The sequence below is a fragment of the Venturia canescens genome, chromosome 1, assembly GCF_019457755.1.
Source record: "Venturia canescens isolate UGA chromosome 1, ASM1945775v1, whole genome shotgun sequence".
Classification (NCBI taxonomy): domain Eukaryota; kingdom Metazoa; phylum Arthropoda; class Insecta; order Hymenoptera; family Ichneumonidae; genus Venturia; species Venturia canescens.
The window spans coordinates 21,063,943-21,088,879 of record NC_057421.1 but is presented as its reverse complement, the minus strand read 5'-3'; the positions used below and the strand labels follow the sequence as shown (position 1 = coordinate 21,088,879).

The following is a 24,937-nucleotide window of genomic DNA, read 5'->3' as shown; positions in this document are numbered from 1 at the left end:
CCTGCATCCTTCGTTTCGAAGCATTGAGGGAAAAAAAATTGCAACGTGTTAGATACGGATCGGGCTGGGAGGGGCAAAACAACAAGGTTAGATATTGGATAAATCGGAAATGGAGCTGAGCCAACGGAAGCAAAATAGCGAGCTATATGGAAAATATTTAACGGAGGTGCGAGTTTGATAAATCGACGCTCGAGACAAACTTTAAACCAACACTGTGAAAGAGTTTTTGAAAAATGCATGCATCCGAATATTTCAAACTTCTTGTTTCGATATTGTTTTGCATCGAGAGTATGAGAGTAGATGACACAACAAGATACGTTAGAAATGCTTTGACAGAATTTAATTTCACAAGGTGAACGATGAAATTTAAGGTTTTTCTCAAATTCTTCATTAAACACACGTATAATTGAAAATATTTCACAGATTCATTTGCATATGAGTTATTTTGTGCTTCAAACTCTTCGCTGATTCAATAATAAAAGATTCACTAATTCACGAATCCATTCTCATGAATACTATAATCCATGAATAATTCTTCGAAAAAGCACCGTGGCTCGTCAGTTCGTTGTTCCATTTTAATATATTTTGTCCGGGATACATATAGGACTTATCGTTCACCAGAGAATCCGGCACCATTAGGTGCATGATGAATCATTCGAGAGGGTGAACGAAGGTAATGCCATATCTGGACTATCCAGTACGCCCACTACGCGCTATCCTTCGTTACCTTCAACCATATAATTAGATAGCCTACGGGTGGTCGATTCGTGAAGTACCGATGGTACGAGTATTATATCTGTACATTGTTTAAGATTCGCGAATGCATTGCGAGAATGAACAAACCGCAGGAATAGGATACATCAATCATACTGTTCCGAGTTTCGCGATTTCCACTTTGATGAATCCAGCCTGCTCTGCTACATGCTTCAGGCTTTTGCATTATCAACTTTGTTTCTATTTCTTGTTTATAATTGATGCTCGGCTCTTTCTGCTCCTCTTCTCTTTGGATTCATGGGCATTTCCGAGCTTTTCCACAGCCTGTTCTATTCGCTTGCTTGTGGAATGATGAACAATCATAGATATGCTCGCAGATCCCATGACCGGAATCAGGTACTGTCTCCCCGTATATCACTTATGTAGCAAGGAAAATCGTGTCGGAAACATGACCAAACCAATTTCTGACGTCTATCACCGAAAAACTGTTTTTCCATTGGACTCTGTATTCTCATTTGTGGATCCCGAACTCATAAGAGCGGACTGAAAAACATTGGTCTCAATCACATGACCGTGAGCTGCAAAAGTATCATCACTCTGTCGTTGTCTCGTTGTTCTATCCTTCTGACTCTCTCTCTCTTGGTGTATTTGTACTTTCCAAATTATATGAAAACCTGCTTTCCCTAACGCTTGCCACCGGGAGTATTTTGTCTTTATCGGACGTACTTTGTGATCATTGTGCTGCCAGATAAGAAGGCCAGCCCAATACAGTTGGTTGTGCGAGAAGAAGATTTAATTTTTGCGAACCCCTCAGGATAGTCCAGCAACTATGCGAGGACCACATCAGCGGTAAGCTCAGAGATACACGCCAGTGTTCCGAGATGAACGGATGCCCGTTCACGGGTCGATAACCTACCGCAGCTATTATGCAGATGTAATTTGGACGGCAAACACACTACGGGTAGTCCGATTCCCGTCCGACTGGCAGCTCCACCCGCCATTCTTCTTCCGGCCTAGCACTCTGTTCACCCGTTTTCAGTTAACTCGCGAGCCTGCCACGCCTGGTCTGCCCTTTCTGCCCTTGGTGCGTACGTATATCCACTGATGCTGCAGCAAGACCGACAGAGAACGGTGGCTCAATCCCAAAATGTGCAGTTGAACTACACCCTGTATCATACAAGAGCCGAGAAAAAGCGAGGATTTTTTAATTGAACCATCCTACCACGCCGTATATTTTCCTCATATTTGACGTGTGTATTTGACCATGTGGTGCCACGATGGCTCAAATTTAATGTGCATAATTTTGTAAACCTCCGATCTCATGCGTTGGTACGTGATTTTTATTTCGAAAACATGATAACTAATTACAGAGCAAGTGACAGTCGTGGATTCCAGAAATTAAAAAATTGTTAAAAAAGGCATCCGAATTTTTCGTCCATCTTATTATTGAACTTTTTGATTTTATACAGAAAGAATATCACATTGTGAACACTCATCAAATTTATGTACGTCACTTACGTTTTCACGAATATTTCCATAATGACGTTGAAGATTGCAACGTTGGAGTTTAACGAAATGAAGAAAAATATCATTTATAATTCTCCAAATTTTTATTCCACGAATCATTTGTGTCATTTGACAAACGACGAATCGCAAATTAAGAAAAGAAGAAAATTAGAGACTCTAACGTTGCAAACTCCTAGGTCATTCCGCATATCAAGAGACTCGGTAGAGTCTCGGGACAAGTACATTGACAGTCCTATCGTCTGCTGGCCTGAGGCTCTCTCCGAGACTATCTTTTCTCTGAATAAAATGATTCGCGGTGGTGGGGGTAAAACTGACATGTCATTTTCTAAAATCTCTTTTGCTCTCTGATAAAAGAAAAATTATTTGCATCTATTATCTGCTAGTTTGATTAATGGAATGCAGTAAGCCTTGTTTATTGATTTTACATATACTCATTTAAGTAAGAACCAATATTTCACACGAACGTCATTCATCAATATTCATCTCGCGATATTCATCAATACATTTTAGTGCTTTTAGGAAAATGAGAGATCTGGAAAACCTGTGGTTTGTGGTATGGAAAAAACACGTACGCCGTTTCCGTGTCTCATTACTAGCGAAAAGGGGTGCGACGTATAACTTTGAAGAATTAGAAATGCGCAGTACCGAGTTCTGACACGCGTTCATCGTGTGCAATTTTTTTGTGTTCAACCTCGTCACGGTGATTAAAAGTTCGTCTTAAAACGCAATAACGATAGACAGAGAGCGACGAAGGGCGATGATTGCCTATGACGAAAGTACCGATAAACGTTTACAATTTGGCCCTGCATATAATTATCGGTCAAGAAAATCTTTATGGGATGCAAAGTCGTAAAGCAGTACAAAACTAAAAGTTGTTCTCTGCCTATTATGGGCTTTAATTTCGTATCGCCCGGTAAAGCTCGAGGAGAGTCATGATTCCTTTCGAAACTCGCTGAACCCATGCATATTGTTTCTCGCCATACGCCCATCCAGGCCCTATCACCTCTTTCGTTGTTTATGGCTCTTTCAGGCCCGCCTCGCACTTTTTCAGATTAGATTCGACTTCGTTTACACGATTGCCGCACCAAGTATAACGATGTACAACGACATTGAGAAATGCTGCTTTATACATTAGGTGGCGTGCAATGCGAATCTCCGAAAAACCGCTTTGTCACTCAGGTATACGTGCAACACGCTATACTCGTAACAAAATAGCATTCGCGCTCAGGACATGCCACGCCAATTGCGATGTTAAGAGGTAAATACTTCGTACATGTAATTTTTTTTCAATGTGGCAGTCAAATATCTCGATGTTTTCCTTTTCCGAGTGCATTTCATTTTCACATAAACGTGTGACTTCGTTATGAGGTTGTCGGATGTTTTGAATAAATTTTACTCGTCAAATAAAAGAAAGAAAAAAAAGCTGAGTTTAAATACATCGCCCCATGAGACGGAGGCCGCCGCCTTAATTCTACAGCAATGTCTGCCTCCTTCACATATTCCTTCTTCATAGAAGTTTATTGTTGTCGCTGCGAGGCGTATGAGAAAGAGAATGAACTGCGGGGGTGTGATAAGAAGACAGTGCGATGACATAAGAGATTCAACTGGAAAGTCGACAAGGACATAAGAGCAAAGCTGCTAAAAGAGAGGGAGAGAGTAAGGGAGAAAAATAGAGAGCGCACGAGTGAAGTAAGCAAGAGGGTTGACTTTGGCTTTCGCGCGAAGTTCATTTTTATTCCAACTCTTGAGCCAGAGCCAAGGGCATGAATTTCGAAAGTCGCCTCCTGGCGGTTGAAAGAGAACTGAGGGCCGACCAAGAGCCCAAAGGAAGCAAGTTAAGTGTACATCTGTATATGTATATATGTATGTGCACACACATCAAGTACTTATATAAGACGAAGAATAATGCAAGAGTTTACATGGAAAAGCTAAGGGAACAGGGAGAGAGAGAAAGAGAGGAATACTTGACTCCCAGCCTGGTAGTTCTCTCGGTATGAAAAGATATGTGCCAGCTAGAGCCACCTCATATCGAAGGCGTTATATCGACTGGATAAACCACGAGACTCTGGTGCGCAGCTCTTACTCGACTTATATAGGTAACCACCGGATCTCGCGAACCACCACATGGCTCTGAGTCCGGACAGCCGAGCTGTTCCGTATCTTCCACATACCTTCTGGCCTCTCTTCTTCTATCCGCTGCTCTTTGATCGCTTGCTTCGTCGAATACCCCGCGCTTATAAGCACCGAGATGTAAAACTATATTTAACCTCAGAGTGCGCCACGAGAGTCGGTACGCGATAATCCAAAATCTTGAGTAAGCCAAGCGTTTCACGCGGGAGCGAGAAAAAGAGCGAAGCGAGGGAAGAGACGGAGAGAAAGAGCAAAAGATGGCGGGATGATTCGGGAGCGCCTGGAAATGTCCTGCTCTCATATTGGCACTAAGATGTAGCAGAGCTGAAGAAAACCGTAAAAAACACCACTTTCTTAATCGGATTCAGTATTCATACATTTCCTAGGAATGACACTAGGTACTCTCTGTATATATATCTCGGCTCATTCGTGCCACAAAAGAAGAGAGGCGAAAGATAGGGAAGGGGCTTCAATTTAATCTCCAAGCAAGGCTATAAATCCGCATCTTGATTTAAAAAGAAACACAACAGCCAGCGACAGTAAATGGATCGGGGAGGAGAGGTAGTCGACATTAGTGAAAATTACCATTCGGCTATGCCACGTTCCGTAAACTGTGTTACACTCCTTGAATACATGTGCGAAAGATTCACCGGCGAGAAGAAGACGGTGAAGAAATGGTTACGGACATCGCCTTATTAGGTTACAGTTATCCGGGGATGGGCTCAAGGGGTGACAAAATATTCTTCGAGATTAACGCCCTTTCCCTCTGTGCTCGCGCGGATCCAAACGATAATCTGGTATATACGCCGTGAGAAGTCGGGCTTCAGAAGCTGCGTTATGTACTCCATGAGAAAAGACGAAGAATAGAGAAAGATGCCGAGGGAGAGGGGAGAGAGAATGAAAGTTGCCGCATCGTTGCTGCTAGTTCTGCTGCCGACGCCGACGCCGACGCCACCTTCGCTTTTCCCTTTCTCCTTGACGCCGCCTCTGGCAAGAATGAAGAAGAAGCGTTTGCGTTGATGCCAAAACTTGCATTAGCACACTATCCGAGGATTATCCGGCTCTCCGTACATCAGAGGCAGCAGGCGAGAGGGACGCGGAAGAAGCATCCACTGCCGAAGGATAACCGAAGAAGAGTTCCTCTACGCCTCGGCCTCGAGAACCAGAAGCCCCCCGCGGCTCGCTTTGAGAAATATAACTTTGCCCTCGATCCCGCTCACCTCGATAGCAATTCACAGAGGAAGATGCTATATATGCAGTTGAGAGATCTGAGGCGTCGGCTGCTGGCCATATCGCAGCACCCACCTCATATCTATATTGCACCGTCCATGTGGATAAACCAGATGAGTATTTGATTCTCGAGATTGGCGGTCTTTGCTTTCAGTAGAACTCCCGTCAAAGGCGTCGCGCTTCGATACGCCAAGATAAAATATAAAAAGTCTCTTCAAAGATTCTCCAGAAATAAAGATGTTTATTGAAAATTTACGCCCGCTGCATTAATACGATATTCACGGTATTTAATGATTTTTCAAGTTCTACCAACCGAAAAGCGACCGACCGACGTTTATAGTGCCAGTTTTTTTTCACAGGGTATCATTTGAATATAATTTTATGCATAATTCTGAATAAATTTTCATTTTGTTTTTTTTTTTCATCATGCAGTCACCGTTGGGGCAACTCGTAATGAATTTACGACACGTAACAGGGAAGGATGTTCATTGGAAAACGATGAAAACAAAATACAACGTTATTTCAACAACGATTCGATTCTGTAATGGAATTCTATTTCTAATTTTTTTTTTGTAATCCAACGAAAATACAACTGCACCACGGACATAAGAGTTCTCGACATCCAGTCAATTTCCAACACTAACACTGCTTTAGAAGTGATAAAAGGAAATTTTCAATTCCCTGTAGATTGTCTTACCGATGACAGCCAGAGTCTCCCAGACTATTTGAAAATAGATTTGTGCTTAAACAAAAATTCCCTGGAGATAAGTCCACGCTCACACATGTTTCGACTCTAACGAGCTTCGGATCTCAACCGCGAAAAAATATACGGGGGAGAATTGAAAAGTCATGTATACACAAACGAACGTGTACATGTAAACAATGAGAAAAAGGATGGAGAGATAGAGGAAAATGATCGAGAACCTGTATATTTTCGTACGTATGGCACGATAGCGAAAAAAACCACGGAATAGTATGGGTTCGGAGATATAGATGAGGCAGGTCATTTTCCAACATTCGGTTTGACTTAAGTCGCCGAATAGCCGGTTATGTACACGAATGAAGGAACCTCCACCACCCAAAAAGAGAAAAAGCAGTTCTCTCAAGCAGGAACTCCCCTTGTCCGTCGATTCGATCTCCAAATATCCAATACCACGAAAGAGTTTTCGGCTGGTCGCGCTCTGGAAAAGATGAGCGAGGCTGATGGGTCTATAGATATATTTATATATACAAATAGACAGATAGAGGGAAAAAGAAGTAGTTGCAGTCACAGTTGCGAGCTTTGGGAGAAAGAGAAATCGATGAAAGAGAAATGAGTGTATGGGAGAGCAAAAGATGAGAAAGAGAGGGCGAAAGGGAAAGCAAAATGAACGACGAACGTATAGAAAGAAGCAAAGATTGGTTGGGAATGAGGTAAGTCAAGCCGGCAGATTGCGAGGCTGCATCAACGAATACAAGGATTTTCGAAAAACAGGACAAGTCATGTGGTGTTTGTGCATCTATACAAATACACGAAGATATATATCTGCGCAGAAGTACACGGATAAATGTAGGAGGATAGAAGTGCCAGAGGTTTCGGCTTTGACGTCCTGGCGTCGCGACGCTGTTTGCGCAGCACTTTCATTAGCCTGCCTCAAATTACTATAGTTCAAACACAGAGTGTGCTGTGTCCGGGCTACCATCACCGCACACCCAGACCGTGGCAGTAACGCCGCCATCACCTCCGCCCCAATGTACGTCCGCGACTCGTCGCTGGGATACGCCGAGGCGATTCCGTTTTATCAAGGCAAATATCGGTGCTGCGTATAGAGGTAAAAGCAAAGATCTCCTGTAGGAGAAGGAAACGGAAAAATAGAGAGAAGAGACACGATTCATGGAACGGAAGAGGACGGATTGGCCTGATTGTTCGAAAGGTTTCGCACAGCCTTAATTGTTTACAAATGTAGGCTATCGAGTAAAAAGGTAGTTATAAAACTTCATGGGACATAGAAAGTATATATCAAGTATGAAAAGCGTGGGATCTGATGTTTTCAAAGTCGATGTTAACAACGATTATTCCAGTGATAATGCTTCATTCAATCTTCCAGATCCAACAATTTTTTATATATTTTTAACAGTATATTTTTAATAGAGACGGACACCCCTGAACTATTATTTTCCAATCGAAAATCGGCAAATTTCGGATTTTTATTACGGGAAGCGAAAAAGCTTTTGGTAATTTTTTCCGGGGCCATTTTTCTTGGATCATCATTGGCAAGAGTCACTATACTCCAAGTTCAACGTCGCTCCCGTTTACTAATATTGTTTATCGTCAAACTGACTAATGATTATTTCAAAGGATGTCGTTTCAGCCCCTAAATACAGTGGCGCAATAATATGCTCGGGTCTCATCCAGAGTTGAAATTTTTCAAGTCCAATGCATCATTGTCCAATGTTTGAATTACTCGATACGGAATTAATGAGGCTTAAATGCTGCCTGCGCTCAGTTCAACCCATCAAAGTTGTATGCACGATCAAATACGTGAAAATTTATTGTACTTCATAAAAACTCGTAATACCGTTGGGTTTTGATTTAAAAAAAATAGTCCAGCCCTACAGGCACTGCTGTGCCAGTTACATAAATTCAGCGTTTTCTATGTCATTGTGTATTTCAGTAAAATTGACAATTGTAAGGCCCAATCGAAAAAGCATCTCCTAGTTAATTCAGAGTGCACTTTGCAAGCCACAAGAGGACTGCCAGATTTTGCAATTTGCCAAAATAGCTCTAAATATCTACGCCAATCATCACCAGCCAATTTATTCGCAGATAATTTGAATCAAGATCGCTCCAACCGTAAGTACTTGTATCGGGACTCATCGGGTGTTTCTCGTGCGCATATGTTTTAATTTAAAAAAAAACTGCGTTTCCACAAATTTGAGGTCAGCTAAAAAAGACTTGAATTCTGCATTTCCTTCCGTTTGTTATCCGGTACCGTCTGATTCTACTGTTTGAGCTTACATATTTCTCTCTCGTCTTTTCTTTTATTTGCGAAAAAACAGCCGGCGAACTGTATGAAATTCTCGTCGAGGCAACTATCCAAGCCCTTCAGAAGGAAAGGTAAAGAACCGAATGGGAATAGAAGATAGACGTTTGCGCTGTGACGCTTTCACTGTGCTTGGTCAAAAGAAGAAATTATAGAAATCGTGAGGTGAGTTGTTATTGAAAGAAGAGAGACGCGGAGCAGGAAAATGAGGAAAATCCGCGGTGAACAACCGAGTGGCGGTTATCGAAGCTTTTACAGACGGTTTCATTCCTCTCTCCAACTCCGCTTCTCACCGACTCCCGCTGAACAAGCGACAAACTCATATCGGCTTTGGCGAGCCATGGCTGCTGCCTTCTCTGACGTCAACAAACGATTACTCCAACTTTCCCGACAAAAAGAGAAGAGGCGATTTTCGTTGATCCGCTGGTAAAAGCTTCGTATGAAAAAACAATGATTACGCTCGGATACCAACTGACCGCACTTTTGATGATGTTTCCATATCGGTAGGCACACACATGAGCAATGCAGAGCAGATGAAAACGAACGTACATCTCACCCCACTTTTACATTTCCAACCGCCATTCCAAACACTCCTTTTCATTTATCGACGTTTTTCGTATGATTTTTTTTTTTCGGGTTCCTCAGGTAATTGCAAATTTCAGGATTCTTGAATTTTTTTCAAATAAATGAGTTTTTGTCTTCATTTAGGGTGCAAAATCTTGGAAAGGATGAGCACTTCGATGGCGTAAGTGCAAGCTGCTTCTTATTTATACAGTTTTTAATATTTTTCCGCATGGAATACAGACACAGATCAGTGATCTGAAATATTTCTATTTTCTCTTCCAATTTTTCGCTAATACACGAGTATTTTTCATATAAAATAGCATCATTTTTAGTTTATTCTTTTTCAATTGAATAGAGACATGGAAATTTAAGTGGAACCCGTGTAACTATGTCAAAAAAAATGTCGCCTGCTCTATGCTCGCACTGCGAAGTTTGTAATACCGCCATTTCACAAAAAAACGGTATCCGACCGAAAATTTGTTATTGAAACGAAAACATTATCAGAATAGCACCCATAACTTGCGGACTATGGTATCGTGAATCCAGAGGAATGAAACGAAAATCTCGAAATGCAGCTTGCAACGAAAATCTCGAAATGACTAGGTCGAAAAATCCCAAAATACGTGTGCTTATTTTTGGTACAGAAAAATATGTAAAAAAGTTGGCACGAATCAGAAGGAGCCAGGTTTGGGGAGTGTAGAAGTTGCGTGAAATTTCCCATATATTTGTGATCATTGGAGATCACCGTGCATGGTTTTTTTACTCGGCAGTTTCAGTTCGGAAAAATATTGGAAAAGTATCGTGCGGTACTGGAATTCGAATGCTCGTATTAGTCTCTTGGAGTAAGCCACACACCGCATCGAGTTCTCTTGCTAGTGTGAATATTTTTTGGGAAGGGCAGGGGAAATTTTATACGGAATTCATTCGTCTGGTCGGTATAACGTCGAGTACAAGCTGGCACAGGCGACATTCATCTTCCCACTTTGGATTCGACAGAGAGAGAGAGAGAGAAAGAGAGAGAAATCGATGGATAGATAGAGAATGGTCGGGGTGAGAACGCAAACGTGAGACAAAATAGCGCAGAGGAAGGCGAAAGAGAGAACGAGCGAGGAATTATATCGAATGGTTCGAGAACAGTTTGCGCAGAGCGGACATGTGTACGACAAATCCTCGGGGATTATAGGGAGTCGCGCGTGGGTTCTCCAACGCTAGCCGCGGTACACGTAACGCGTCGAGCAACGTACACGATTCAGGCGTGTGGACCGATCACTTTGAAATATGTCGACGGCCACGAGATATCAAACCTTTGAGTTACGAGCGCATTCACCGTGGTAATCGGAGCGCACCTACCGTCACGCTTCTGCAATACACAAAATCTCTACGCAACCGGAGATTTGCCGAAAGAATCGATTTCCTCGATGCTGTTATTGTTGCCGAGGCACCCACGGAACCAGAAAAATACTTTCAACGCTCATAGCCACTCGATTCCCACTGGCCGCTAACTGCGTGAGTAGATCCCGAAAGGCTTTCGCATTGAGTCATTTTTCCGTAATAAATATTTCCAAAACAATTGAAAGAACAAGCATTTTTTAAGGATCAAAACGGGGGCTCGCGTAGACACTACAAGAACGATTTTTTCACAAAAATTTATGATGGAATACAAAACTGTAGTTCGAAAAAATCGAGCAACAAGCGAGAGTGTCGTGTGCGACAAAGTTGCACCGAAATTCGTACGCAAGTCCGTGTGCACGGCGACCTCAAAGCAAACACGCAATCGGGAACTCTCTTCGTTCTCCGAGAGTCAAGCAATCTCATGGAATTTGAATTTGTCAAACTCACGCTTTATCCCTTTCTACTTTGTCTTTCATTCATTCTCTTTCCGGCTGGTTCGCGACCTTCCGTACATTTAGTGCAAAAGGTATGTACACACATATCCTGGCCGGAATGGATTCAGCGACGAAATGAACAGCAGTCGTGACACATCGATGAAGCAAAAGAGCGAGGGCAGGAAGGGGAAGAGGAATGAAAACGCTGTGGAAACTGGTGTGTAGGCGTCGACTGAGCGAGTCGATGTGGATATTGCGTCGACGAAAGACTCAGAGTTCCGTTCATCTCTGTCCGGCGGCCGGCCGCGTGCGACGGTATTGAAGTCCGAGGCCAGCCAAGCATGTTCCTCCCTCGAGGCAAGATGCTTCTCTCGTTTTAGGGTGGCCTGCAAATCCCAAATGAGAAGAAGAAACAGAGATTGCAGAGTAAGAAAGATGGAGCGACCGGGACATCCCTTTCATTTATCAAAATCCGACATCTCGTCGGGTTGCTCGAATTTAATTACCCGAAACAAGAAGCTGAGGGCGGCCGGATGGAATATTCGACTGCCGCTTTTCGTTACCATATATGGAGGACTGAAAATGTGCGAATAAGAAAATCATTCGTTGTGTAGTGGAGCCTGGACGACGAGTGCTGAGTTTCAGAAGCTGTTAGCAGTTTGAAACTACAACGACTGTATTTGTTGGGCTATACATGTAAGAGTAAAAAGTGATAAATCTAATAGGAGAATGGAGGAAAAATCAATCGTCGTGCTTCGAGTCTTAAGGTTGATTGACAAGTGAGAACTAACTTTGGAGGGAAGCACAACTATCCAATGGAAATTGACATCAAAACACATTTCACGTAGTTCAAAATGTTGACTATGGACAACCAGAAAGAGCAAAGTTTATGTGAATTCTGTGAGTTGGTTCGAATAAGCAACTTCAACGGATGGAGTGTTGAAAAGTATGAGCATTTTTTTTCGTTTGTTTTATTTTTAAGGACAAACATTGACGAGCAAAAAAATGTCATTCAAAAGTTGATGGATATCTCGGCGAACCTACGTTTCTACTAATGAAATCTTCTACTAATGCGATTGTTTGTAAACTCATTTGATATTACTCATTCTCTCACAATATTATCCACGTGATTGATCGATTGGACCCAAAGTTTTAGTAACAAATTTCTGCTTTGAATAAAGTTCATGTTTCATAATTGAGTAACGTATTTCGATTGATTTCCAGGAGTGAGCACTACTTCGCCGTGTGTTTGCGAAAATTCTATGATCCGTGGATAATAATTGACATTAACACGAAAGGCTATAACCACGGGTTGAAATTATTCTTTGACTTCCTCATGCATTTCAGTACTCGGTATCGTGTAGTCAGAGATGAAGACATGACGAAAAAGAGCCAGTAAAATAAGTGCACTGCTTGACTATTTTTTTTAGTTGCTATCATTCTCTAAAACTCTGGCAAAGTCTTTCAGAATCTAATTTTGGCCTCAACATTTTCCATTATTCCATTACTATTCATAGCACTGCTGGCTAACGTGCTCCTTCTGTTTGGACTTCTGCTCAGATAACTCTAAATCGAGGTCCCTATATTCGTCTTACGTTTTATGTATCGAATTGATTGAAATCGTCGCTATAGCGCACCCTACCATACTATTCAGTGTCTGGAGATGGATATTTTTTTATTTCTTTCGCAGCCGTCAGTCCCTACCTCATTATTCCTCTTCCAGATGCTTCATAACTTTATTAGATCTTTCTCGATGTGATCAATACTATATTTATAATACTCTTCTCTATTCCCTGATTAATTGAACTGCTACTTTTAGTTTCAAACTGTTTCCAATTATCTTCCATCCCATTATTAACCGCTGGTCTGTGCGCCCCGTTTCTTCCTCTCGTTCCTACTTTTATACAATTGGCAAACCTTCGCTTTTGACACTTTAGGCAATTCAAATGTCTACGGGGTAACGAAAAAATTTCAATTTTGCATAAATAAGCATACAAACAGGATTGTAACTCATTCATCTCGGCATTTTAGGTACATTACGTCCACACTCACGGCCGGCATATGAGCCCTGATGTTTAGAAGTTCTGGCGGTTAATGTTAATTTTTAGAACTCAGAATTTTATTTTTATTGTCCAAACAATGAACTCGTTCCTCACACGAGGCCTGATATCGCTAGAAACTCACATTTATGCTTCAAATTTCTAAAACCCTTCGAAAAAGGGAGCTGAAATATTGATCTATTTCATGGACCATTCTTTGCTTCGGGTGGTCGATCTTGGTGCAATTCAAATATCGAAAAAAATCAAGTTTTCACCCGATGACAAGGCTCAATCTCAAAAACATGACAAAAACTTTGAGGCTGCCCTGCTTGGTTTTTGTGTATTTCTCGATTTAGCAACACGGCAGCATCCTGGTGTTATACATTGGAAAAACAGTTGTTGAACAACAAAAGCAGTCTTTTACTGCGTATTTATATATCTGAGATTGTGTGATTTATATATATATATACACGTTAACTTCGAATTCATTAGGATTGATATAAATGAATTCACTCTGGAGGGCCGCCTCTCACGACCACTACCGAAAGAGTCGGCCCGAGTCGATAGCGGAATGAGAAGTAGGTGTGCGCGTCGAAGGAATAAAGCTTCATAGCTCGTTACAAGTTGACACAGACTATTCCAAAGTTTTCTCGGTATTTGTAGCATAGAAAGATGCAAAGTTACGATTGTGTTCGTTCGTAACAATCGATTTGAAATTGGCTAAGGCAGCCGAGCATTTCTCTCTCTCCCGCTCTCTTTCTCAAGCTTCTTCGACTATCGAAGAGAGAGAAGAGCGAAGTTGGTGAGAGAGTAAGCGAAGCGGCTGAGAACGAGGGGGCTAGGAACAGAGATATTTTCAAAGAGGTCTCGGAAATTGCCCGTCCAATTGAATCGCAAACAATATGAAAATTTGTTCGAGAGTTTTGATTATACAAAGGAGGCTGCTACTGGGAATGCATGGAGCAAAGGGTGGATGAGAGAGTGAACGAGAGCTGTGGGTAAAGGAAAAGCAAAGCAGCGTAACTCGCCGTTGGGCTACGGCACCAAATGGGATAGAGTTTTGCGTGGAGAATGAAGAAGAACGGATATTCTTAGTTGCACGGGGTGGATGGAAGGGGAAAGCCACGTGGAGTAACAGTGGGTAGCCATCAGACTTGCAAAACGAATCGGCGTTTTTACTTTCAAATTAAATCATTTTCTCCATTTCGTGTACGATTAATGCTCTTGAGTGGCCGAGGGCTCGGTGCTCATCCTCGTTTTTGTCAATTGGCGTAGACCGAATATATCCATAAGGTCTGGAAGAAAGATATCTAATCGACCTCATAACCCTCGGTAACAAGGTATTAAATCAAGGAACGAAGACAAAGATATGCTTTTCCAGTTTTCATAAAATTTAAAGCTTCTCACCAAAGTATTTCAGGCTTCTGGGAATCTTGATACGATTTAAGGCAATGATATTAATTCGTTGACCGGTCGAAAAATCATGCCGAAAATTAGCGTGACCGAATCCCGAGCAAGAAAGTGATGATTGGACCCCAAATGGCAGACAGCGGAGCGAGTGATATCAGAACATATTCTGTGCCAAGTTACAGTTACCTACTAGCAACGGAACCCATTAAACAAATGAAACATTTATGATGGCCACACATTACACCGTCCAATCCTCCTGTCCAATATTCTCTCAACACAGAGCCAGTTGGTTTATTATCACTATTCGTCTGCCAAGGAGACTCGGGGATGATTTCTTGGCTTAATTATTCTTTCAGCGATACGGAAAGGTCTCGAAAACACTAGAAAATGAAGTATAGCTAGTAAACCTGGAAACTACAGTAGCTGCAGTGCCAACAAATTAGCTGATGAGCGGTGTCATGAAAAAACAAGTTGAAATACTTAGCTCGCTAACAAACTATACATAGAGAATTAATAAAAAACCAAACTGGCAGAGGCTAGCGCATTAATAAGGAAAGAGGAAAAAGTATTCCGTATATCGTTGGTACGAAAAAACTCATGGCTGTTTTCACTCGTACAATTCAATTCCGCTTTTTCTACATGGTTAAATTAGGATTCTACCATACGCTCTCATTAACCCAGCCAAGTCCTCTGCAAGCCTTGTGCGATAGCCGCTCTTGCTAAGAAACGTTATAAATAACCAAGTGGTCAGAAAACCAGGGTCACGAATCTTCCGTAGTTCATCCGTTCGTTTTTCTCTTAACTTTCGAAAATAAGTTGGTTTGAAAGTTGCATATGCCGACAACGACAGAGACTACGACCACACGGGTCGGTAGGCTGTGCAGAAGATAGTTATATACAGGCAGAAATGGCAAGCACTATCAGTGGAAGAGTTCGTTCTGACTAGCAGGCTGAAAGGGAAGCAGATTAGAACCCGGCAATCAAGCCAATTATACACTCCGGTGACGCTGACCCAGCTCCTCTTCCAGTTCTACCCTTTCACTCTGGCGTGCGACGTTGTCGGGCTACATGGTGACCTCACCTTATATATATACAGATATATATTATATACCCTGCGTCCCTCCGACTCCACCCTCAACATGCACGCTTCCTCTCAGTTTCTCTGTCTGCCTATCTATCTATTCATTCGTCTCTTTCCCTTTTCTCTTTTTCAATCTATTTTCATTTCTTTTCTGTCTCTTCTTTTCTCCTTACTACATCATGAACGCTTTCTCAAGCCGAGTCCATCCTCAGCTTTCTTACTCCGTCACACTCGAAAGCGTTTTCTATTCGTACTACGTCCAACTAAAGCCTTACAACGATCCAGCTCTTTCTACTCTCTGTCCGGTGGTGCCTCAACTACCACCATCAGCCAACCGCCTTCCAGAAACTCATCAGACTGCTGGTAATCCCCGTAGTACCCTACGTACGCGGTGTATACAGGTATACGGAGGTGAAACTGCTATGTGCCAACCTCCGCAACGAATTGCTCTCGAAATTAAGCGATTCCTTACGTTTACATACATCGTCTCGGTATGATACGACAAATTTCTATCCAACTATCTTAAACGAAGTATCACTCAAGCCCAGTCCATATACATTTTTTTTTTTTTTAATTAAAAGTGATATTAATACTGACAAACTACCGGGCTGAGTTTTGGGACACTGAGTCCTGTTCATGCGTGCACTAAACGGAGTTTTTCTGTCGTGGCATCCAGGATCCTCAATTGAGTTGAACTATCTTGGAAATGGAAAAAGTTCATATTTGCTGGGTTCGAAAGAATCCATTGTTCGTCCCATAACTTTATTGTTGTTTAACATGGAGTCAAATAATGACTTTTGATCCACGACTTCCGATGTACTGCTAATACTATTTCTATAGAAAGTCCTTTGGTCTTCGATAAACAGGATTTTTTACCAAAATGAATAGTGGGATCAAGCAAAATTGAATTCTCCGAGAGATAAATTTCGTCAGGGCAGATGAGAAGGACTTTTTATCCGTTGAATAGCCATTTTAGCTCGGTGTTTCCCGAGAGAGACACGAGGTGAAAAAGAAAAAAATGAAGAATAAGAATGAAAGGCTTTTCTATGGGGAGACAAACGTGAGCACAAGTTCGCTGGCCGGTTAGTCAAAAACTGAAGGCGAGGGCGATGCGGTGAAGAGTCTCGATGGTTAACTCTTTGGAGACGTTCTACGGAAACCGACGGGTATAGTGAGAGACGAGAGATAGCGAGGAAAGAGTCCATCCAAAAGTGCCGAGTGGCAGATTGCAGCCTGGGCCTTTGGAGGATCATCAAATTAGCGGGAGAGTCTTTGAGGGTCCCTCTTTCTCTCTAACCCCTTCATTCATTTCTCTTCTTGTACAGAGCTGGTCGACCTTCCTAGCTCGTCAGCCGCTCCGACGAAATTATGCCCTCACGAGTCTTTCACCGAATCGAGCTGCAAACTTTCCTTGGTCGCATCTTCCCCCGAGTCTTCCCTTTCGCCATGAGCGTACATCATGCTTCCAGCCGTGTTTTCATATGAAACAGAGCAGATTCTGACGGTAGAGTAGGACGTGCTGCTCACTTTCATAACTTTCATTACCGCCGATTAAAGACATTTCCTTTTTTTTCCTTATCAGCACTTACGACTGAATAAAGCGGTCGTATTTATCAAGAAATTAGTCAAAAACTGAGACTCAAGATCTGCTTTAATCACGTCTCATTTGGGAATTCGTAACAAGAGATTGGCAAAGTCCCGTAAATATTGCAGTAGTACATATTTCGGTCTGGAATTGACAGCATCGGCAATCGATATGTGCATACAAGTAACATGCAAAATATTTTTAACCCAATGCACACCGGAGCGCGTGAATGCTCCGTCGTGAAACAGCCCTTTCGCCTTGGGGTGGCATGGACCGATATTTCTCTATGTACACACGCTTCCATGGCGATCTATATCCATACACCCACTTGCATATACATGTATCGGACATATACAGTCCCAAATACCACCCGTATTTCTAGCGAGAACAAACTGGGGCAGAAACACAAAGCGTGTCCACTGCCTGCTAGCTGAGATACCGCCAACAACACTTAAACGCATGACGAAGAGGGTCACACACCACCCATGCTTCGTATGTGTATCGTACTTCGCGTGTACATACGCACTCACACACGTGCACACACGGCCCAAAGCCGCTCGCTCTTTCTCTCTACTTCCGTAAGTTTCCACCAGACCTTTCCACAATTTTGTGAAATACGACGATCAAGGGCCCATACAAATATCGTCGACCTCTCGCGTAGTTTATTAACCTAGTCGACCTGTTCATGTTGAGATCTATGCGATAACTGCAGCTTCTATTGTTCTAATACACAATGCTTTTTATTCCGCTACGTTTCCAAAGAATACTCGAATAAACGATTGTTGTTATTGTTAGTGTTACTATAGGAAAGGAATTCATGATCGCGTTTCATCACCCCAAGAATATTCGAACTTGTAAAAACTCCAATTCCTACTAACACAAGTAACTTGTGTTCAGTAAGAAAAAAAGTCATTGGAACAGCGAAATGTGGCATTACGGAGTGCCAATGAAATATATCATCATCAAAAGGTTGAATATGATTAAGAGTATGGATCAGTCGACTAACCTCACTTGGAATTTTTGAAATTTAAATTCTCTGACACGGTTTGACCGATTAAAAAAAGGCTCTGTCAGCCTACGCAGAACGATGGCAAAAATCGTCTGACAGAGCCTTTTTTTAATCGGTCAAACTGTGTCAAAGAATTTTGATTCCGAAATTTGCAGCTATCTCTCTCGCACTCACGGTTGCGATATACCGACTGATCCATCCTCTTAAACGAACAAAAGAGTTTTGGATCAAACTGCAGGTTCATTCTCTCCAAAAACATTGGAGTTAAATGAAGAAAACTCTTCCAATAACATCGATTGTTATTGAATCAACATTTTTTTCTCAGTGTTGAGAGTATCGAGTTTGCAAATATCATTGTCATTTGTCGCAAGTTTTGAGATATCAATGCATCTTCTCATCCAGATTTTGATATACCGAAATGGAATAATCGCGTCAATTTTGATGCGAAGCCAAAAAAAATCTCACGCAACCGAATCTCATTGCGATGTTGAACAATAAATCCGTTTTTTCTTCATGAAATATTTATAAGTCAATGAGCAGAGCAGTTGCAGGGCATTCACGACTTGGCAAATGTGGTTTCTCGTTTCCTCAATATCACCGACCAGATAAAATGAAATTCGTTAAGTTTATTCATACGCTAGGGGCTAGGTGTGTTGTATAAATATTTGTATCAAAGGAATAAACGTGTGCAGCAGATTCTGTACGTACGCCTGAGAGTAATTTGAATAAATGCTTGAGTGTGAGAAGCGAACAGGAATAGTAACGAAAGTGACCAGCTATACAGAGTGAATATCGGGACTGATGCGATTGGCTGGTCACGGACAGAGCATAGCCGTCTGCAAATGGTAATGGCTAATGGGTAGCCTCGAGTGTTTGCCCGATAGTCGTATTTTTAGTAATGCGCTCTGGAATCCCCCCTCTCTTTCTCTTCTTCAAATACGGGGTATCCGAGGAGGAGTATAACACAAAAAATCGTCTCTCTATCCGAGAGATTTAGACCAGAATAATAGAGGATTGAACGCAATTTTTGCCTCCAATGAATTGTTTTTTTTTTCTTTTTTTTTTTATATTCCACTGTTTTCTCTACTCACACAAACGGCCGAATGCAGCTACTGCGTAAAATATTCTTCTCGCTTTTGCTCCAAAATAATAGATACACGGATACGAATCTGCCAAACAGTTTTTGCGAATAGAACGTACAAAACTGGATTCTTATTTCGCTTGGCTTGCAGGCCTGGAGTTTGCGCAACTTGAGGTGGAAATATTCCGCCAGTGACCACTTGAGTGAAAATGATTCGGAGGATTTTCGTTCGCCCCGTTCAACATGAGCTTGCGGCTCAATTTAACATGGAATCGAAATGAGAGTATTCGCAACACGAGAAAAAAAATGACGGTGTTGGAGAGCGAAGCAAAAGAAAATTCGAACTTTTATGCTCGTGTGAAATATTTCAAGATTCTTCCACTGATTTTACCCAATGAATTTAAGTAAGCAAAAAATAATTACAACGATGCAAGAAAGTAGTCAAATTTAATTAATTTAACTCATAAAATGAAGAAAAAAGTGACTCGATGTCTCGCGATTACCACTTTTTACATGCACTGACACAGCAGCCAAAAAAGAGAATGAAGATGCGAAAATAGGAGTAGCTGTGCCGCTGGCAATGCCCGCGACGATGACTCTCGAGAGTTCGCACAAATAAAATTCTTTCGATTTTTCGTGGAGCCAAGAACGCCTCACATATTCGGAAAAGTCGACCCGAGAGAACGCTCTTTCTGTTTCTTTCATATGTATTTGCTCCACCCGGTGGCGCATCCCCTCTGAATCGCGAAACCGTACATATAACTGGTGTAAGGTAGAAAAGAACTTTACCCGATCAAACTTTAAAAGAGTGAGAGACATTATTTCTCGACCTTCGGGACATATTCAATTTCCTCCTCGGCAAGAAGGACGGTTGAAAAAAGAGAAAAACTCCCTTCGGTGCTACGACATACCCTGAGGGTACACGAAACGGCCGCTACTATATATCTCCTTTACCCTCAGCGAAATGTTGCACAACCCCCGCGCTCCGTAATCCGCCATATTTATTTCACCAGCTGGTGAAATAAATACTTTCGCAAAACCGCAACGAAATATCGTAAATTCGCATCATTCGTGAACTGATAAGGCAAAGTCAAATGAAGAAATTTATTAAAAATACTTAATAAAGAAGCATACTCAATTATATTTTTCGAGTCTTTTCGTACGACGAAACAAGTTCCTGGTAGTACAAAATACTAAAATTTAGCGAAACCACAAGAAAGCCCCATCTGCGTTTGACCTAAACGGAAAAAAATGTTTTCCCTCGATGTTATCCTTGCAACGCGAAACCAATTATTATCGTTACTTCCAAATACCGTCATCGACAATTTAATTACCGACGGGGCTGAAGATGTATCGCATTCACAGGGCGATGGTACGTGCTTTACGATTTTATTTCCGATATCAAAGTCCGGAAGAAAATGCGCAGTAGCATCTTCACCAGTGGCGTAGCCGTCCATGCCATCCTCCTATTCAACAGCCTCCGTGGCTGGGTTAATATCAGCCTGATCGTCGACCCGCGATTTGCATGACAATCGCGCCCTCCGAGCCTCTTCCAAGGCCTTGAGTGAATTGTCTTTCTCATCTTCTTCGTCATTGGATTCGTCGCATCGTTTTCGTAGATTGGGCGTCATCACTGCGTGGCTGACGAGCAAAAATTTTTCCATGTCTTCCAATAGCCGTCACAGACGGGGACAAGTGAATGGGACAGAATCAACGAGAAAAGAAACAACGTGACAAAATAGAACAATAAAAGAGTAAGAAAGATGCGAAGAAAGTAACGTCACTTCAGAGGCTCTCCGACTAGACTTTTACTCATCTCCCAACGTATTATTCTGGGCAGTTTTACATTTTCTCATCTAACACGTGCAAATATTTAAGTGTACTGTGTAGTCTATACGGTTCGAGGTAATTTCAATGAATAAAATTATATAAGTTTTTTTTTATAATTTCGATACTCAACAAAGTTTTCCAAGGAATCCATAAATTGCAGCCTTGCGAAAATTTTTTAGCGATTGCTTGAGTGAATTAACATGAAAATAAAATATCGGAAAGTCGCCTCGAATAACTCCAAAAACTATGATAGCGCACTCAATTTTGGGGAATTTACATAATGCAACATCGATGAGAATCAATATTTCTGTTACAGTTTGAGGCCAAAGTTTTAAAAAGATGCCCGAAAAATGCTCAATTAGTGAAAATTCTTTTTTTATAATGTATGAACCTTTCTCAGCGTTGTACCAAGAAAAAAATGAATATTGATTTTCATCTTACCAACCCAAAATACACTTTTACTTCGGAGACCCTGACCTCTTCTGATTGGCTTGAATTTTTGATATGTTTTTTTGGAACAAGAGCGAAGTGGACAGGTATTTTCGGATTTTTCGATTCAGCTGTTTTCCCCATTTTTTACGAGTTCAACTATTCTCGGACTCAGGGCTTCAGCACCTTTTCTGGATTCACGACAAGATAATTTAGTAGCTATGAGCCCTATGACAAAAAATCCATCCACAAGGTTCAGCAGTTTTCCACACATACGTTTGAGAAGAAATGATCATAAATAAATCAGATTACGAGTTCAAGCTCATGCCTGTAGAGTAGAAGGATTTCGAAGTCTTCACTTTAACTTGAAACTTTCAAAAAGTTGTAACCCCTACAAAAAAAAAGTTGGTCGATACTTTCCACGTGGCTACAAAAATTTTGAGAATTCACCTATATTTTCAAAACAAAATGGCAAAAAGCAATTTAAGATGTCCAAGCTGAAGATACTCGAGGCTTCCGACAAAAACGTGAAAGCCATAGAACTGTATCGTCCGGAAACTTTCACAACGTAAGTGAGAAATCGCTGAAATTTGCAAATGCGATTTACTCTCAGAATGCTCGTAGTTCCCGGGCTGTCGCAGCTCGAATGAAAACCACTGGGCCTTGAAATCAGAAAACCAGCTCGTTCCACTAACTGAAAAATATGTTTTACGAGCTCGTCTACTTTGTGTATTAAAAAAAATTGTGTTTTGACATTAGCATCGAAATGGGTAGAAATTTTCGAAATGTATAACTGGCCCGAAAGGTCTCATACATTTAAATGACACATGTAAATATAAGACTATACATGTAGAGTCTTAGGGAGCGTATATAACCAGCGGGCTTGATGCAACCTTGTGAAGTTAAGAACCCTAATTAAATTCAGTCTGGGTACTCTTCTTATACGAAACCCTGGTCCATCGTTCATTAAGCGTCACCGGATCAAAGTGATATTCCTCTCCTAAAGTAGTTCTACGTCGGTGGTAGAACATGGGCACGACATGGTGTACCCGATACTAACATGAGAAAGCTACGAACTACCCCCTTAAGTGAGCACCCCCGTCCCACACGAGTTTGTCGGCTCTCTGTATAGCTCCTCGTCGTTGAGTTGGGGTTACACGTTCCGCCACGTGATACTATTACGTTCACGAGAAAAGCTAAGTGTAGGGGATACTGTACAAACTGCCGCACATGCATACACACACACACACACACACACACACGTGTATATTTAACTTCATCAATCCTTCGTGAATCTTTTATTAATCCTGCTGCTGATTAAGTGTTTCTCCCATGACGCTAGTTTATTAATGATGAGCCATCGAGGATTATGCGTACATTCATAAACGTGGATCCGTCAACTGGTACGAGGCTTCATTCAAATTAAATGAGCTGGACAAGCCGATAAACTTGTTTGGAAGGAAAGCATAGTCGCGATTGCAATTTTTCGTGATTCGATAAATTACATGAGTCTACCGGAGTTTGCGTTTCGAGGAGGAAGCTTGCGTTGGTAACAAGACTTTGTTACATCCTCTGATAAATTAGTTTCATCTAGAAATTCTTTCGAAGGACTAAAAACAATGTTGCAAGTCCTACCAGTAGGTCATCGTAAAGATATGAAATTTCCGGATAAGCGATGAAGTCGACCATGGCTGTCTCTCGTGATCACCCGTCACCCACGTCGCGATGAGGAGGCGGTCCGAAAGAAATGCTGAAAAATGCTTATTATCACGAACGCACCGCACTCAACACACACAACCACCGGCACACACTAATTTTTCTCCTCGATGTGAAACTCTTTCGCTCTGTCACGGATGGGAAGTGTCTCGATATTTGTTTTTTTTTTTCACAAACCCAATTCGTTTATTTATTTATGTCTGCCACGCGGGCAGCTTTTCGTTAATGTGTACGTTAGAAAAGTATATTCGTGAACACACGAGAACGAGTGGGAGTGCGCAGACGCTCGTAATGTTCACGACACCGGTACACCACGCGTTCCCGAAGTCAGAAATATCCGAATTCGATGGATGATCTAAAAACGCTGACCAATATCCTTGTTACCAGATGAGAACAAAAAAAAAGTTGCCACTCAATTTTTTCGTCGACCAGTGGGCACAATCCTTAAGGGACGCAGCACAGTATCGAAATTCCGTTAATCCCAAAACTATGAAATAATTGTTTTCCTGTCAAAGTTTCATCCCAGGAATCATGGGGATAAGACAAAAAGGAATGATTCCTAAAGAGTCTTGAAAAATATGAACCACGTGAGAGGCCGTTCCCGCGCTAAGGTTAGTTCTGTCTCTTACCCACTTCCTCCCTTTCAGTCTATCACTCACTTTGGATGAAAGATTACAGTAGCAGCCGGACGAAGAATGAAATACAATACGCGCGCGTACTTGTTTTTCGATTTTGTAGTACTGAAGGACACGTTCAACTATGAGCACAGGAAAACAATGAAATTTTTTACCAAGGATACACCCGCGAGAGCGCGGCTTGCAGAGGGTTCGGGCGCGTAACTGCGACTAGACTGTCTCGTGGATTCGGACAGCGTACGAAGAACGGGATATATTCGCGTCGTGGGGGCTGACGTGGAGTCCACGAGGCGCGCACGAGGGCGGCGGCGTCGTCGACGGCGGTGAACGGCGGCAGTGGCGCGGGCGTCGGCGTTATCATCTCCCTCCCTCTTTCTCCTTCGCACAGACAGAGGTAGAGGAGGACAGAGAAAATACCCGAAGGGTCTTCGAAGGGGTTGAAGGGGCGCAACGAGAGAGATTTGCGATTGGTAGAAATGAGAGCGAGAGAGAAGAAGAGAGAAAGGGAGAGCAGAATCACACCAGGGTCAGAATCTCTCTCCCTCTCTGTCTCTCTCTCTCTCTCTCTCGAGCTCTTTCCATCCCTCTCCGTCGCTCTTTCTCTCCAACTCTCACTCCATCTGCCTCTCTCGAAGAAGGGTGCTTCGCGAGGCGAAAGCACGAGAGTCTATAAGCTCGGTCACTGAGGCGGCGTCGCCACTCGGCCTATCTCCTTGCAAGTGACTTCGACCCCTTCTCCCTTCATGGTGCTTCTTCTGTCGCGCTACCTAGCAACCCCTCTCTATTTCCATTTCGCAAATCTACCCCCTACTCCTGGCTCGATTTTCATCTCTCTGCGAGCATCTTCTCTTTTGCGCCCTTCGTCGTCACGTACAAATTAACCCTCGCTCTTGTTATACTCCTGTAAAGTGTATAAATGTGACGTCGAGCGTTATTCGATCGACGTGTTAACAGTTTTCACGATGAAATGATAGTTTTTTTATTGATGATTGAAAAATATTCAAATTCATCATGTACCCTTAATTTGGATCCGGGTTTACTAAACTTTATTTTCGTATACGGAGCCTCAAATACACTTGTTTAAACAGCAACCCTTGTGTAACCGAAA

The 24,937-nt window shown here is 42.1% G+C and overlaps 1 protein-coding gene across 2 annotated transcripts in view; it reads right to left on the bottom strand.

Moving 5' to 3' along the window:
• bru3 (bruno 3) overlaps window positions 1-24,024 on the bottom strand; it is a 620,380-nt gene extending 596,356 nt beyond the window's left edge. For both annotated transcript variants that reach the window (XM_043432966.1, XM_043432964.1), the window contains exon 1: window positions 23,114-24,024. In XM_043432966.1, the coding sequence (XP_043288901.1) occupies window positions 23,114-23,167 (54 nt within the window). In that variant the 5' untranslated portion in view covers window positions 23,168-24,024. The remainder of the gene's footprint in view (window positions 1-23,113) is intronic.
• Between the last annotated feature and the right edge of the window lie 913 nt (window positions 24,025-24,937).